The following is a 16,017-nucleotide window of genomic DNA, read 5'->3' as shown; positions in this document are numbered from 1 at the left end:
CCAGATGGATCAATGTCTCCTGGGGCACAGTGGGAGGGTCAACTCAGCTCAATCCTCTGATGGCAGGAGAATCTCTTAGGGTCAGAGAATAACATGGTCTGGGAGACTGGTGGTCATGAAGCTGGCCACTCAATGTGTGTTGCCTACAACCCAAAGGGTGTAAATGTTCTGTCCCACATCATTAATTGTGAGTCATAATCATTTTTTTATCTGTTCTCACATTATTAAGCCAACTTAAATTTATCACAGCTTATCCAATCTGCTTTTCATCAATCTCTTCACATGGCTTATTGAACACTCAGGAATTCCTTGATGGACTTCTGGAGGAAGATGGGGATGTAATATATGAGCCAGTGAAGTGTTTTAATGATGGCTGGGTCAGAGGTCCAAAGGGGAGATTGTTGCTTTGGATACCTCCCACATTCTGGAGTCCATTTTATTCAATGTGGAATGCCATAGTAATCCCCAAGGGTAGCTGTATAGAGTTGGACTGAAGCCAGATGGTTCATGGTACCCACTGGACTTGATGCTTCAAGCCAGTTGGTTGACACTGGTATGATCTACATATGTAACTTTGTATTCCATACTGTGGAAACAGTGTTCAATGGATTGGAATGAGAGCTCTGCTGTTTCCTTGCACAGGTCATCACTTTGACATAATGGCCACAAATCTGAATGTCTGTCCTAGTGCTGCATGCAGAGGTCTTTTGGAACTTGGACAGATGATCAATGAGGACATAGCACCAGTGCCACAGGTTATGTTGAAATGCCAATGAGATTCGTCCCTATTTACTGTTATGCTATCAGAGGTATGACATGTATGTACTTATCATAAATAGAGGTCCATCTCTTTAACTTCCTCATCACATAACATAGTAGTGGAAACATGCAATATAGGTATGGTAGCTATCACAGCATCCACAACTGAGGGTTTTGCTAGATTTCTTTGTGATTAACCATGACAAGAATGGTGTTGAGATGAATGGAGCTAGTGATCTTTATCTTGTTGCAGCTTGGTTAACTTAACTGTTTGTCAACCTATGTTAGCCTATCATTCACTACTCCCTACTCATGCAATGATATCCACTACCTGTGAATACAATACTTATGAGCAAATTAGCAGAAGTAAGCTTTTTTGACTTTTACCAGACTCTTTTCTTGGTAGCAATCAGCAGCCAAGAGATATATGGACAAAATACAGTAGGCATTGCAGGAATAAAAAGTTGAATGAGCAAAATGCATCTCTACTCACCAATCCAGCTCTTCTGCAGTCTAAGTAATGCAGGAACATTTTCTGGCACATTTTTGATGCATTATGAAATGTACTTGCATTCAAATTGTTAGGACTGTGGGAGTGCCCAAGAGAGGTGGAGTTCATCACAGGAAGAATGTTTGATTCAGAGGTAGGTGGGGGGGATGTGCTTGTAGTACAGTAGACACAGCAAGAATGATTTAATATTTATCCAGTCATGTGATTGTGAGTTGTACTACATTAGAACCTAATCAGCCATCAGCATCAGGAGTTATCCAACATGCCCTGGCAGTTCCATACCATATGTACTGTACCTTAATATTCCCCTAAGGATCAAACCAATCCAGCTGATCAATCAACTCTAACATCATCTTCTGAACCTCATTGTCCCCCCTGCTTCATGATGATCAAACACTCTATATGTGTTGAGGCCATAAGCTGAGGCCACATCCTCAGGAAAAGGGGACTTTGCTATTGGTGGTTTTTTTTTTTGCTTTTTATTGTCTTTCTGCACTTTCTGTCATCCTTTGTCACTTTATAACTGAAAAGTGGCAAAAATGGCAAAAAAAAAAGCACAAAAAGCACCAATAGCAAAGTCCCCTTTTTCCTGAGATCCAGATAGAGTAAGATAACAATGACTGAAGGTGGGAAAGATGTCATATCCCCAAAGTGGTGAAAACTACACATAGCAGGAGCAAATGTAGCTTGGGTGGACAACCCACAGCCCTGTATCTTCATCAAGGATATCATCTACACAGTCAAACCAATGGATGACAGCACATGGATACATATCACTCATGCATGACCTGACTATGGACTCACCACCCAACAGATGAGTGGAAAGAAGAAGGACAAATTTTACATCACAATTGGACTTGCCTGCAATGCAGATGTAAGTGAGAAGCTTCCTTATTCTTTATTGGGAAATCTGCAAAACCCCAGGGCTTCAGGGGATGCACACCAAAGGCCCTTGGTTTTGACTACCACAGCAATAAAAAAAGCTTGGATGGCAATAGTCATATTTGAGGAGTACAGACATCACTTACACTGATGGGTTTTTTCTGAAATTCCACTCTATAGATGTATCAAATCATTGGACCTCAAAATATGGTCTCAAAACAGATACATCTGTATGCTTATCAACAACTTCTCTGGACACTACATTGATTATCACCCATGGAACATTCATCCCAAATTCTTAGAGCCAAATCTTACCTCCCATGTGCAGCCATGCAATACCAGAATCATTTGGACAACAAAAGCCCTTTATCAGAATGCTTTCTGTTAGTGTCCAGTCAAACTCAATGAAGCAGGAAACCATGAGATCTATAAAATTGACTTACTTGAAGCAATGAACATGGTTACCACAGCATGGAGAGCTGTCACATCATCCTCCATTGTGAATTGCTGGAATCACACAGGAATCCAGCTGGACACCACCCCAAACACCAGTACACCAGACATGTACTGTGCTCTAGCAAGGCCAATGAACAACCCTAGGTCTTGCAAGGTTATCCACAACTTCACAACATCTGAAACACACTTACCAGAAACAGAGGACAGTCTTCAGATGGCCCTTGGCAACCACTACAAACATGATGAGTGGACTTCAATCCTGAAACTTGATATGTATGCTGAAGATGACACTACAAAGGCTCTTAAAGGACTAGACAAAGTAACAAAACAAAACTTTTAATGCCAAATGCAAATCAAAATTCAGTCATACAAACTCAAACTTCTGCTGTTGTAATACAGCTCTCCCTTCCACAGCTCTCCAAAGCTGAACAGGACTTGACAAAAGCTCTTGAGGACCTTAAACAGCACAAATAGATCATTGGCTCAGCACTGACCTTGGAAGAAATGCTGAACCCTGTTGAAGAGCAGGAGGTTGGTGAATCAGCCTACAATTTCAATGGTGGAGATGATGAGATTGTGGAACAGGTAAACCATGAGATGGCTGTTGAATAGGAGGAGATTGTAGAGGTTGAGTCAGACAAAGATGAAGACACATCAGCAAACTAAGATGCTGCTGTCCAGCCCTGTCCAGCCTATGACAGAGGCTATAGTACAATAGGAAAGTCCCCCTCTGTCAAGTGCTGTAACAGTACCCTACAGTCCGATACAGCACATACAGCATGTACAATCCCACAGACAATCTAGCCCACTACCAACTTCAGTCTACTCTCACATGCATCCTAAGTACAGTGACTCCAAAAACCATTTCAATGTTTGCTCTAAATGGAGTGTGTGAAGTGTAGCACAAAAAGGGGTGGGAATTTTTCTTTGCTTCTCTAGGATTAAATTTAGTACTTGCTCTTGGCTACAGAATGGTACCTTTGTCATATGATATGGCTGACAGGCAGTGGAGATATCATTGATTTAAAACTGCAATACCATTGAAACAGTTTTTTTCACTTTTGAATTGGAAAGGGTATTTTTATATTATTAGTACTTGGTATAGCCTCCTTTTGTTCTGAGCTCTGCACCAACCCTTCTGAGCATGCCCTCAATTAACTTTTGGCACTCCTCCACTGGTATCTTCTCCCACCCCACCTGAATCCTTTCACAAAGCTCATGAACTCCCTTAGGGGGGTGTTCATGCTTTGAAAGCCTCATTTTGAGATAGCCCCAGAGATGTTCAATGGGGTTTAGGTCAGGAGACTGTGCAGGTCACACCATAGTTTTGAAATCCTGCTTGTCTAGCCACTGTTTCACTTTCCTACAGGTGTGCTTGGGGTCAATGTCCTGCTGAAAGATGATGTCAGGAGGATTGAGATGGTAACATTGCAGGGTATCCAGTAGCTCATCCTTCAAAATCTGAAGGTAGAGGAGGGATTGGTTGATGACATTGGTGAGGGCCTTGGTCACCTGGACAGCATTCTCTGCCTTTCCATTAGAAACAAGATGCTAGGCATGATGGATGTTGGTAGGAGAAAGCTTAGAGGGATGACCCCCAATAGACTTTGGGAGGGTAGAATGCTCTTTGGAGTGAAGTCTAGATATGGTAGAGAAACTAATACCAGTTTCCCTGGAGATATCTTCACCAGGATGTTTTTTTGTTGAGTGGGAGAAAGAGATCTGACCATGGTGGTGGTTGAAAGTTGAGGGTCATGTGAACTTCTCAGATACAATGTTTATTTGTGTGCCTGGGTTTGTACAATCAAAAAATGAAATTATCCTTTGATTTGACTGAGATCTCAGCTTCTGGTTCTCAAAATACTCTTTTCAAATCAAAAGTGAAAAAACCAATTTAATGGTATTGCAGTTTTAAATCAATGATATCTCCACTGCCTGTCAGCCATATCATGTGACAAATGTACCATTCTGCAGCCAAGAGCAAGTACTAAATTTGATCCTAGAGAAGCAAAGAAAAATTCCCACCCCTTTTTGTGCTACACTTCACACACTCCTTTTAGAGCAAACATTGAAGTGGTTTTTGGAGTCACTGTATGCAGTACCCTCAGAACTTTGCCCTCAGATCCTTAACAAGGATACTCTAATTGGCATTGCTTAAATCCTTTGTTATCTATGAAGGTTACTGAAGCAGTCTGCTCAGTAGAAGCCACTAGTCTGTGACTGGGCTCAACCTACACCTTGACTTTGGTCCAATTGTAACACTGTGTTAAGTATGGGTTTACCCTTGGGTGACCAGGCTTCAAGACCACATGTCAGGGGCTAAGTCTGGGTGGCCAGAGTCAAGGCCAGGGGACAGGGGCCAAGTCTGGTTGGACCAGAGTTAAGCCAGAGGTCAGGGGTTAAGTCCAGAGGTCTGGACTTAAGACTGGGGGTGCAGGAATAAGGCTGGTAGTGTGGGAAGCTGACCAGTCTTGGGGTGCACACAGGGGAAAGCTGGTCCAGGGTTGGATCTACCTCCCTTGGTCTCAGCTTATGTGCTGTACCCTTATGCAAGCTAGGGAGAGGTCTGGGACAGGGGCTGGGGATAGCTTAAGGCTTGGCCTTAGCTATAAAGTAGAGTCAAGGGGTATTACAGAGTTGAGGGTAATACTAAGTTGATATTCTGACTGAGGTGCTACAAAGTATGTACAGGGGTTAAATACACAAGGCTGGTCCAGAGTAATGAACATGAAGCCAGACTTGTGAATAAGCAATTAGCAAGATGATTAGCAAGAGTGTGGACAGCCATAGGGGCTGTGCCAAGGCTAATAGTCAAAGTCTGGGTGACCAGCACAATTGGGGTCAGACACAGGATTTGTACAGTGAGCAAAAGTCAGATGAATGGACCAAGCTAAATATAGTACAAACAAAGGAAAACAGACTGGAGTTATGTCTGGGTGACCTGGACATGGACCTGGGAGGACCAGGGTGGAGCAGCACAGGGCTGGGAGGCCAGAGTGGACCAGAGATAGGGGTAAAACACTGGACTTGAGTTATTTAGACCAGAGTTAGGTTTCTTAGGGCCAGAGTTAGGTTTTCTAGGCCTGACTAGGACCAGACTTGACCAGAGATAGGGGCTAGCAGTCTGGACTGGACTGGGATTGAGTCCAAGAGTCATGGATATGTCACACTGTGAGTCTGTGGGATGGTGTGGGACAGTGTGTGCCATTCTAGTCATGGGGCCATTACATTGTGTGTGACCTGTGACATCCTGTGACTACTATGATACCCTGTGACTACTGTGCCAAAAATATGGGTTTGCTGATGCTAATGGTGCCAGGGATGAAATGGGGCACAGAGAGATGATTCACCTTTTCGAACAAATGGAGCAGATATGCATTAGCTGTAGGACTGGAGAGACATTATCAGACCTGTCTCAACATCTTTGACAGTTCAGGATTGAGTTGCAGCAGCAGGAGCAGGGAAATCTGCAGCAGACAATGCTGGACCAGTGACCTGGGTTTCATGGGAGAGTGAAGTCATGCTAGTCACACCTGTCACACCATTTTTGCTGAATTTATCTAATAATACATCATAATAATGGCCTTCCCAACACTATTCACTATGAGAACTTTGACTGTACTTTTAAAAGTACCAATACATGTGTTTATGGTTTATGGATGACAGTTTCATGCTTATCTGACTATGCATGCTAAAAGAAAGTGTGAAAAGTGCACAAAAAATGCAGAAAGCATTTTGGCATTTTGCTGATGCAGTTTGTCAACAATTTGCTGCATCACCACAGCAAGGATCCCACAACAGAAAACATCCATCATGAAAAAGCAAATCCCAATGGCTAATTTTGATCACCTGATGGCATGAGTACACACATGGAAATGTAAAGAATGGAACCACCAAAACATGCATTTGATCATGCTCTTTATCCAGATCTCTTTCTCAGCCTCATGCAGAAGCACCATCAATTCAGCAGGGTAAGCAACTTGCTCTGTCATACATGTAGCAAATTTGATGTCACACCTCCAAATGCCTGCAGAGGTGTTGTCACAACAGAGCTGAATGCTGATCAAACCAAATCCTTTGGCTCTGGCTGCCCATTGAAGATAGAAATGATATGGGGGAGGTGGTTCATGATGTCTACCTTGGCCATTTCTGCAATGGTTGGTATCAGGAAATGTGCATCGAGGTCACACTCCGAAATGAGACCTTTGACCAGCACAACCAGCTGTACACCCAGTTGGCCATATTCTGTGAAGATCACTAACACCTGAAGAGCCAAGATTCAGGGCCAGGCAGGCACATCCACACAAGTGTCAGGAGTTTGCCATTGTTCAAGCCCAATGACTTGATCAGTGCTGTTATGAGATCTTGTATGGTGATGTCTACTTGACTGTATGATACGAACATTCTCATCAGGAAATTAACACTTTACTATTTTTGACCTTTTTGTGACTTTTTTTGACTTTTTTGTGACTATTGTGACTATTTGTGACTTTTTGGGAAGGAACCTACTATCTGTACTTTTTTTTTTGACCATATACAGCATTTTGAAGAATGAAAAGAGAACAGAATCTATTGAGACAACTAAGTGATGATATATCTAAGCCAAGAAGACTAGAAAATGTCTGAAAATTCAGAGATATTGAGCCATTGGTGTGATGCACACTGTCTGAGAGAAAAATCACAATATCTCTTTGGAACCTCCATCAATTTGAATGTATGTGGTATCTACTGAAAGCTATGAATTAGGTGGTTTGAACAAGACCAAAATCAGCAAGACAAGTGCAGCCATGCCTGCAGGACATGGGTAATGATAGTAGATTCCTTCCCAAAAAGTCACATTAGTCACAAAAAGTCAAAAATAGTAAAGTGTTATTTTCCTGATGCTGGACAACAGAAAATACCATAAGACTGGGAAAGTGTCACATACTCATCCAGGAGGTCGGGAATTTTAACAGATAAGGCAATGAGGAGCTTGACGTGTTGAAGTACATGCGATTTCTCCGCCGGAAGCCGTATTTCGTCAATAAGGTGTGGTGTTTGATAAGCTCCTCCGCTGGAAGTTGTCCATCTTCCATACTATCATCTTCGGCCTCACCATTCGCTTGATCATTGGCGCCTTTTCTTTCTTGAGACAATCGTTTTTGCAAGTGCGGTAGGATTTGCAAGGCGAAGTCTCGAATCATGCTATGCAGGGCTCTACGCCTGGACCCACTGCCTCACCGTATTGGTAGCTGCACGCCGTGCAACCGAATCTGGATGAGTCGTCAAATCCAATAGCACGCGCAATGCCTTCGCCCGTAATGATGGCCACTCCAAAACAAGTCTCGAAGCGTCGTGAAGCCCGCGTGCGTCCTGCTAAATTAATCGATGATCCAAGTTAATCACGGCGCGATAAAGGACCAACTTTTGTACCTCGGCGCAAAGGTCACAGAGTATGTCCAAAACGTTCCCAGGTACATCTGGCAAGTCCAACAAAAACCTCCAGAACGCTTTGTCTCTACTGTCCGATTTTCCGTCAGCCTTGCCTTCCAGAACGGTCCGATACGTAGAAATGATTTGGTTTAGCCACAACTCGTAACTCGGCCTCTGGGAAGTGTTGAGCTGAGGAGCTGCAGCTAAAAGTCACACGTTGAACGTACCCGATTGGGGTCAGCGGCACTTCGTATCCGGTCGTTCGCCACTCTTCATTCATCCAAGTAATTGCCAGGCATAACCTGATATGAGATATTCATGGCTGTCATCGCGGAGAAACAAAAAAAAAAGGTTGTTAAACCGAACCTAGAAGGAAAATCGTTCATGACATATTCGCAAAGGGTCTGTCAGAGTGCATCTTGGCGAGAGTACAGTGCCGTTAGCTGAGTTTCCGCCACATTACTCGCTTTGTCGTCGTCTTTTGGAGACTCAGAAGCTCCGGGAATCATAACCACCTTAATGATCATGCGAGTGAAGAACAAGTCTGACGACTGCCTATGGAAGTCATATGCCGCAGGTCCTCTGCGCCGTCCCATATTCAAGTTACAGCGTCCCGAATGAGAGTGATCCGTTCATCCGTGGAGTGGTCTTCGGGTCACAGGGGCTTGAAATTAAACAGGACAAAGGGCAAGTCATCAGAAATATTCAGTGATATCATTTCCTCACAGGTGGCAGCCTCTTCACCGGAAAGCTTGATAACGAACGCTGGGTCAGGTGATTCCGACCACAGCGGAAACCAAAGACTAACCTCCAAGTTCGATTTGTCTGGATCATACCCCATTTCCAATTGGTCGACAGCTTCCTCCTTGACAGCCTCGGCACCTGCGAGTGTCTCGCTGACTGATGTACCTTCGGTACGAACAATAGAATCTGGTGTTTGAGGGGGCTTAGCTGGCAGTACGGATGGTAAACCTCTGCTTTGTTGATACGATTGAACCAAGTTCATTAATGCGGGCTCTAAGAACGCTTGCAGATTAGCAACAATGAGGTCCATTACGAATCCGATCGGAAGTGTCGTAAAATCGAATGCAGCGAGGAATTTCGCAGAGTTCACCCCGGCATTATTAACTTCGGCTTTTAGACGTTTAGGATCTGTTTGTTCTTCCTGGAGGAATAGATGGAGACTGGTGTTTGCGTGTTGCCTCGGTCGCTGCAGCTGTGACAGCTGCTTTCGTGCTTTCTCTTCGGCGGGAGCACGTTCCATGCGTTGAACCTGTACGGCGGGGGCTTCGTTGATTGGCCACCGAAGGCCGAACCATGAAGACCTCTACAAAAGGAGCTCAACAGACAACGATATGTTTCGTGATCCTTAGACTTCCTGGATACGTGTACAAGTAATATTCGAATGCCGTTCTCCGCGCTTTTGATCGCGGAAGTCGGTAGACCCGCAGGAGAAACTGGCGTCCACAAATTCAGAGACGAAACAATCGAGTGCATCGTCGAAGGTCGTTGCTTGATGAGAGTGCTCCAGCTTTTGATGATGGCAGTGAGGATGTTAGGTTCCCCGTCGAATGAATCCGTGTGATCATCACGACGAGATACCTCGTCGTTCGAGGGCAGCGGTCGAATTCGGGAAAGCCCACTGGCTAGTGTACAATATCGTGATCACGTTCTCCAACAATTTTTGCAAGAGGATCAACTTGTTAACGGATAGCTTCATCCCATTGTTCGTTGTAGACAACCGGGCGAAATCCAGCATCCTAGTTTTGCACTGGAACAACAAATTCCATTGCTGTCGTTGTATATGACTGGAGCATCTGATGATAACAAGACAAGACGAAGACATTGGTGAGGTCAATGCGGTTGGTGGAAAACCTCTTGCAGGGTACGGATGAGGAGCGGATACGCGGTCGTGAGACATGACGACCTTGACGGCTCGAACGGAGGGGTCATTCAACAAATTTACCAAGGCTGAGATGCGACTAAGGAGAAGATGGGTAAGATGGTTTGATTTGAGAATGCAGAAGCTACTACGAAGAAGTACTAACGTTGCGTGCTGAGTTTTAGACAGTTACTGACTAGACCGACATATGACGATGTGGAGCACAACACAGGGGCAATGTGCACTAAATCCGGCATTGTGCATGCTGGTCCGTGCGCCATATAGAGCGTGATCATGGCGTCTAATTTCGAACAGCACCACTTCCTCGTTTACCCGGTACACCCTCAACCTCAACCTCAAGTTCAAACTTACAACATACCCATTTCTCAATGGCTAGAACGCATCCAAGAAAAAGTCGTCTCTTGGGATTTGCGAAGAAATCCAGTTCAGCGGCAGGCCTTGCCTCGGTGCGTAGCCATTCCTTTGCCGAGATGCATCAATCAATCTCAAAAAAAAAAAAAAAAGCCACCAGGACGGTCCGAGGCTCGAGCAGGAGATTTGACCTCCATGCCTGGCACGTCGGTCCCGGCCTCCCTGGGTATGCTCGCCAGAGCGAAGCGCTTCTTCCGTCGATCGAACCAAGATCTTCCAACCACCGTCGCGACAGAAATTGCTAATACAGGGGTTGGCGGGAGGACTCAGGAGCAGTCAGAGGCGGCTCCAGATGTATGTAATCTACTACATCCAATTGATACGACGACACTGAGCGTTTGATTCGCTGAACAGACTGGTGCCACAAGTCCCACTGGTGGGGCTCGAGAGCAAGAAGGGAAGTCCCAGGCATTTCAGACTAAGAGCGTATGTGATTTGTGATGTGCGGCTGCTACGATAATGAAATGATTCGGCTGGACAGGTTGGAAAGTCAGCCGCCAAACCAGAACCAGAACCCACCCAAGCGTCGGCTGGCAATGATGTCGATTCTGCAGTAAAAGAATTTGTCGGCCTCCGTCCCATTCCGCATATCACCAAAGGTGCTATTGATGCCGTCGGTATCGCCAATACTACATTCTCCGAGATTCAAAACTTGAGTGATACGTATCTCAAACCTTTCAAAGTATTCAATCAAGCCGTTTCCACTCTTGCCAATGTAAGCGTTTCACTTTTTGCACCCATGTAATGATCGCATGCTCGTCTCAGGTCCACCCCTATGCCCAGATTGCACTAGGAATCTTAACCTCTGCCGCTCAGGTTCGTGGCTGCTCATCACAGGCGTTTCGCGTCTCACGTAGTCGTCTGTAGTTGCTCATCAACCAAGCGAATGTAGACAAGGCGGTGTCCGATCTCCTCGACAAGGTGCAAAGCGTTTACGAATTTCTTGCGGAAGGAGATAGCATAAACAATATTGACAAGATGAGAGATACCCTTGCGAAGATCGCGCGATCGATAAGCGACTCGGCGCAATTCATCAACAACTATTCTGCAACGAAAAGCTTCTGTGGGTCATATCCTCATCTCGGTTCCCGTACCGTGACACAATACCCCACCAGGGAAAAGAACTGCGAAGAATATTTTCTCTGAGACTCAGACCGTCGTGGATGGCTACACTAAGACTCTAGACGGCTTGATGCAACAATACCGCGACCGCGCCGTGCGGGACACTCATGTCAACACGTACCGCATATTTGAAGACTTGAGTCTGGATGGAATGGCTTATGCAGGGGGAGCGGGGCTGAACAAGACGAAGAAATGCCTCGACGGCACCAGGAAGGAGATTTTGCAGGAGATCATCAACTGGATTAACGATCCCAACGTCGATGTTCCTCGCATCCTGTGGCTTCATGGGCAGGCGGGAAGGGGAAAGTCGGCCATCGCTCATACGATTGCGTCGTGTATCAAGGACGCGGGAGGACTCGGGTCTTGCTTTTGTTTTGCTCGTGACCGGCAGGCCGAGCACCGTGAGGAGAAGATTCTGACGACGATTGCTCGGGATTTGGCTGATCGTGACCTAGCGTTTCGGCGAGCGTTGGCAGACGCCGTGTCAAAGGACCACTCGCTCAAGACCACGCCTGACGTGGTGCAGCAGTGGGAGCAGCTTATTTTGGAGCCGCTGTCCAAGGTCAATGGGGTGATAGTCGGGAAAGTGGTCGTGGTGATCGATGCCCTAAATGAAAGCGGGCCGGAGAAATCGAGAGAGCACATCCTATCTCTTCTCACCTCACCGGAAGCTGCCCATCTGCCTTCCAATTTCCGCATCCTTTTGACGTCCAGACCGCTCCCAGACATCGAACGTGTCCTGGGTACTGCTGTGCATGTTAAAGCCACCTCGTTAGATTCCATCTCGGCAGTATCCGCTGAGCGCGACATCCGATTATATGTTTCCACCGAACTTCGCCATCTTCCAGAGATTGGCACTGCGGAAGTGCAAAGAATTGCTGAGAAGTCAGATGGTCTGTTTGAGTGGGCTCGTCTGGCCTGTGGGTTCGTAAGGCCGAATAGGCCAGGTCGAACGGTGATGGAGTGCTACAAAGAGATCATGTTCCCTCGTTCCGGAGGCGGGGGAGCCCTGTTAGATGTGATGTACAAAACAATCCTGGAGGATATGGTACCTCCAGATGAGATCACGCTTGCACGGTTCCATTCTGTGATGCAGCAGATTATGTCAACATTTGCACCTCAGCAACTGGACACCTTAAATGAGATGCGCAGTCACTTCCCCTCGGAGGAAGAGCATTTCAACATCGTTATCATTCTCGAATTCATGGCGCCTCTGTTGAGTGGTATTGCAGACAGGCGTTTCGTTGTTCGACCTCTCCATGCATCCTTCTACGACTTCCTCATTGATCACTCACGGAGTGGGGTATACTGCGTTGGTGCATCCAGCACTAGGATGGATAGTGCCCTTGCCTTTGCTTCATTGGACACCATGTGCAAAGACCTGAAATTCAACATCTGTGGATTGGACAGTTCCTACTGCCGTAACTCTGAGGTAGCTGATTTGCAGGAGAGAATCAATCAAAATATCTCGTGCAATCTATCCTACTCGTGCCAATACTGGGCCAACCATCTGCAGAAAGTTGCATTTAACTCTAAACTTGCAACATTGGTGACAATGGTTGTTGGAAGTGAAAAGATTATCTTCTGGTTGGAGGCACTGAGTCTTATTGGTGGACTTGGACAAGCTTCAAGTGCTCTTGCCTGTACAATATTATGGCTACAGGTGGGTGAAACAGCATGGTGATTGATGTCTCCTAATCTAATGTTCAAGGGCCAGGATGGATTTGAGGAAACCTTGGCATCAACACAAGATGGGATCAAATTTGTGCAGAACTTTGGGAGTGTGATCTCCCACAGCACCCCACACCTCTATATTTCTGCACTACCATTTACACCATCAAACACAATATTTGCTAGAATGCTCATGGCAAAATTTTCTCACCTTGTTAGGGTTTCTGTAGGAGGGCTTAAAGAATGGCCAGCTGCTCAAGTTGCAATGTGGGGCCATACTAGTGGGGTCTTGTCAGTTGGATTCTCCTCTGATGGCAAGAGGATTGTGTCAGGCTCTTCTGATATGACTGTGAGGATCTGGGATGCTCAGAAGGGTGTCCAGATTACCCTTGAGGGGCATACTGGTGGGGTCCTCTCAGTTGGATTCTCCTCTGATGGCAAGAGGATTGTCTCAGGCTCCTCTGACAAGACTGTGAGGATCTGGGATGCTGAGAGGGTTGTTGGGGTTGGTGGACCTCTTGAGGGGCATACTGGTGTAGTCCTGTCAGTTGGATTCTCATCTAATGGGAAGAGGATTGTGTCAGGCTCTGATGACAACACTGTGAGGATCTGGGATGCAGAGAAAGGTGTCCAGACTGGTGGCCCTCTTGAGGGGCATAATGATTGTGTCAACTCAGTTAGATTCTCCCCTGATGGCAAGAAGATTGTCTCAGGCTCAGATGACAACACTGTGAGGATCTGGGATGCAGAGAGAGGAGTCCAGATTGATGACCCACTTCAGGGACATAGTGATTGGGTCAACTCAGTAGGATTCTCTTCTGATGGCAAGAGGATTGTCTCAGGCTCAAATGACAAGACTGTAAGGATCTGGGATACTGAGCAAGGTGTCCAGATTGGTGGCCCTCTTCAGGGACATACTCATTGGGTCAACTCAGTTGAACTCTCCTCTGATGGCAACAAGATTGTCTCATGTTCTTCTGACAAGACTGTAAGGATCTGGGATGCTAAGAGGGGAGTCCAAATTGGTGGCCCTCTTGAGGGGCATACTCAATGGGTCAAGTCAGTTGGATTCTCCTCTGATGGCAAGAGAATTGTCTCAGGCTCTTTTGACAACACTGTGAGGATCTGGGATGCTGAGAGAGGTATCCCATTTGGAGGCCCTCTTGAGGGGCATAATGATAGAGTCAACTCAGTTGGATTCTCCTCTGATGGAAAGAGGATTGTCTCAGGTGCAGATGACAACACTGTGAGGATCTGGGATATAGAGAGAGCAGTCCAGGTTGGAGGCCCTCTTCAGGGACATACTGGTGCAGTCAACTCAGTTGGATGCTCTTCCAATGGCAAGTGGATTGTCTCAGGCTCTTTTGATAAGACTGTGAGGATCTGGGATGCTGAGAGAGGTGTCCAGATTGGTGGTCCCCTTGAGGGGCATAGTGATTGTGTCAACTCAGTTGGATTCTCCTCTGATGGCAAGAGGGTTGTGTCAGGCTCTTCTGACAGGATGGTGAGGATCTGGGATGCTGAGAGAGTGGTTGAGATTGGTGGCCCTCTTCAGGGGCATTCTGGTGGGGTCTATTCAGTCAGATTCTCATCTAATGGGAAGAGAATTGTCTCAGGCTCTTCTGACAACACTGTGAGGATCTGGGATGCTGAGAGAGGTGTTCAGATTGGTGGGCCTCTTCAGGGGCATATTGATTGGGTCAGCTCAGTGGGATTCTCCTTTGATGGCAAGAGGATTGTTTCAGGCTCAAAGGACAAGACCATGAGGATCTGGGATGCTGAGAGAGGTGTCCAGATTGGTTTCCCTCTTCAGGGGAACACTGGTGCAGTCAACTCAGTCAGATTCTCCTCTGATGGCAAGAGGATTGTCTCAGGCTCATCTGACAAGACTGTGAGGGTCTGGGATGCTGAGAGAGGTGTCCAGATTGGTGGCTCTCTTCAGGGACATACTGATAGGGTCACCTCAGTTGGATTCTCCTCTGATGGCAACAAGATTGTCTCAGGCTCTTTTGATAAGACTGTGAGGATCTGGGATGCTGAGAGAATCATCCAGATGGATCAATGTCTCCTGGGGCACAGTGGGAGGGTCAACTCAGTTCAATCCTCTGATGGCAGGAGGACCCTCTTAGGGTCAGAGAATAACATGGCCTGGGAGACTGGTGGTCATGAAGCTGGCCACTCAATGGATGTTGCCTACAACCCAGAGGGTGTAAATGTTCTATCTTGCATCATTAATTGTGAGTCATAATCATTTTTCATCTGTCCTCACACTATTTGGCCAACTTAAATTTATCACAGCTTATCCAATCTGCTTTTCATCAATCTTTTCACATGGCTTATTGAACACTCAAGAACTCCTTTATGGACTTCTGGAGGAAGATGGGGATGTGATATATGAGCCAGTGAAGTGTTTTAATGATGGCTGGATCAGAGGCCCAAAGGGGAGACTGTTGCTTTGGATACCTCCAACATTCTGGAGTCCATTTTATTCAATGTGGAACACAGTAGTAATCCCCAAGGGTAGCTGTATAGAGTTGGACTTAAGCCAGATAGTTCATAGTACAATGTAGCATCAATGTTTCAAGCCAGCTGTTTAACTCTTGTATTGCCTACATACTGTAACTTTGTATTCCATATTACAGAAGCAGTGTTCAATGCTTTGGAATGAGAATCTCACATTTCATGGATCATCATTTTGATTAGATGGCCACAGGTCCTAATGTTCATTTTAGCATTCCATGCAAATGTCTCTTGGAATTGGGAAAGATGATTGAATGAGGACATATGCTTCAGCACAACAGGTTACATTGGATGCCAATGAGATTCATGCCCTATTTACCACTCAGCTATCAGAGGTGCAATAGCTTCTCAACATAAATACAGGTCCATC

The 16,017-nt window shown here is 45.9% G+C and overlaps 3 protein-coding genes across 3 annotated transcripts; 1 reads left to right on the top strand and 2 right to left on the bottom strand.

Annotated features, from left to right (window-relative positions):
- Positions 1-7,514: 7,514 nt before the first annotated feature.
- F5J12DRAFT_859697 (uncharacterized protein) lies at positions 7,515-7,906 on the bottom strand. The gene has a single exon (XM_051746821.1). The coding sequence runs from the start codon at positions 7,789-7,791 to the stop codon at positions 7,528-7,530; it is 264 nt and encodes an 87-aa protein (XP_051595737.1). The 5' UTR covers positions 7,792-7,906; the 3' UTR covers positions 7,515-7,527.
- On the bottom strand, positions 7,805-9,941 carry F5J12DRAFT_786122 (uncharacterized protein; the record flags this gene model as incomplete). Its single annotated transcript, XM_051743372.1, has 7 exons — positions 7,805-7,960; positions 8,021-8,192; positions 8,248-8,322; positions 8,453-8,602; positions 8,680-9,347; positions 9,407-9,666; positions 9,896-9,941. 7 exons carry the CDS (start codon positions 9,939-9,941, stop codon positions 7,805-7,807), a joined length of 1,527 nt encoding a protein of 508 aa, XP_051595736.1.
- Positions 9,794-11,403, top strand: F5J12DRAFT_436101 (uncharacterized protein). The gene is made up of 7 exons (XM_051739410.1): positions 9,794-10,017; positions 10,088-10,170; positions 10,218-10,369; positions 10,428-10,628; positions 10,689-10,760; positions 10,816-11,049; positions 11,100-11,403. Exons 2-7 carry the CDS (start codon positions 10,140-10,142, stop codon positions 11,199-11,201), a joined length of 792 nt encoding a protein of 263 aa, XP_051595735.1. The 5' UTR covers positions 9,794-10,017; positions 10,088-10,139; the 3' UTR covers positions 11,202-11,403.
- The last annotated feature ends 4,614 nt before the right edge of the window (positions 11,404-16,017 follow it).

The sequence above is a fragment of the Pisolithus orientalis genome, assembly GCF_024613125.1.
Source record: "Pisolithus orientalis strain OTSU chromosome Unknown F5J12scaffold_49, whole genome shotgun sequence".
Classification (NCBI taxonomy): Eukaryota; Fungi; Basidiomycota; class Agaricomycetes; order Boletales; family Pisolithaceae; genus Pisolithus; species Pisolithus orientalis.
Note: the sequence above shows the minus strand (reverse complement) of the source record. Positions and strands in the feature narration are given on the sequence as shown.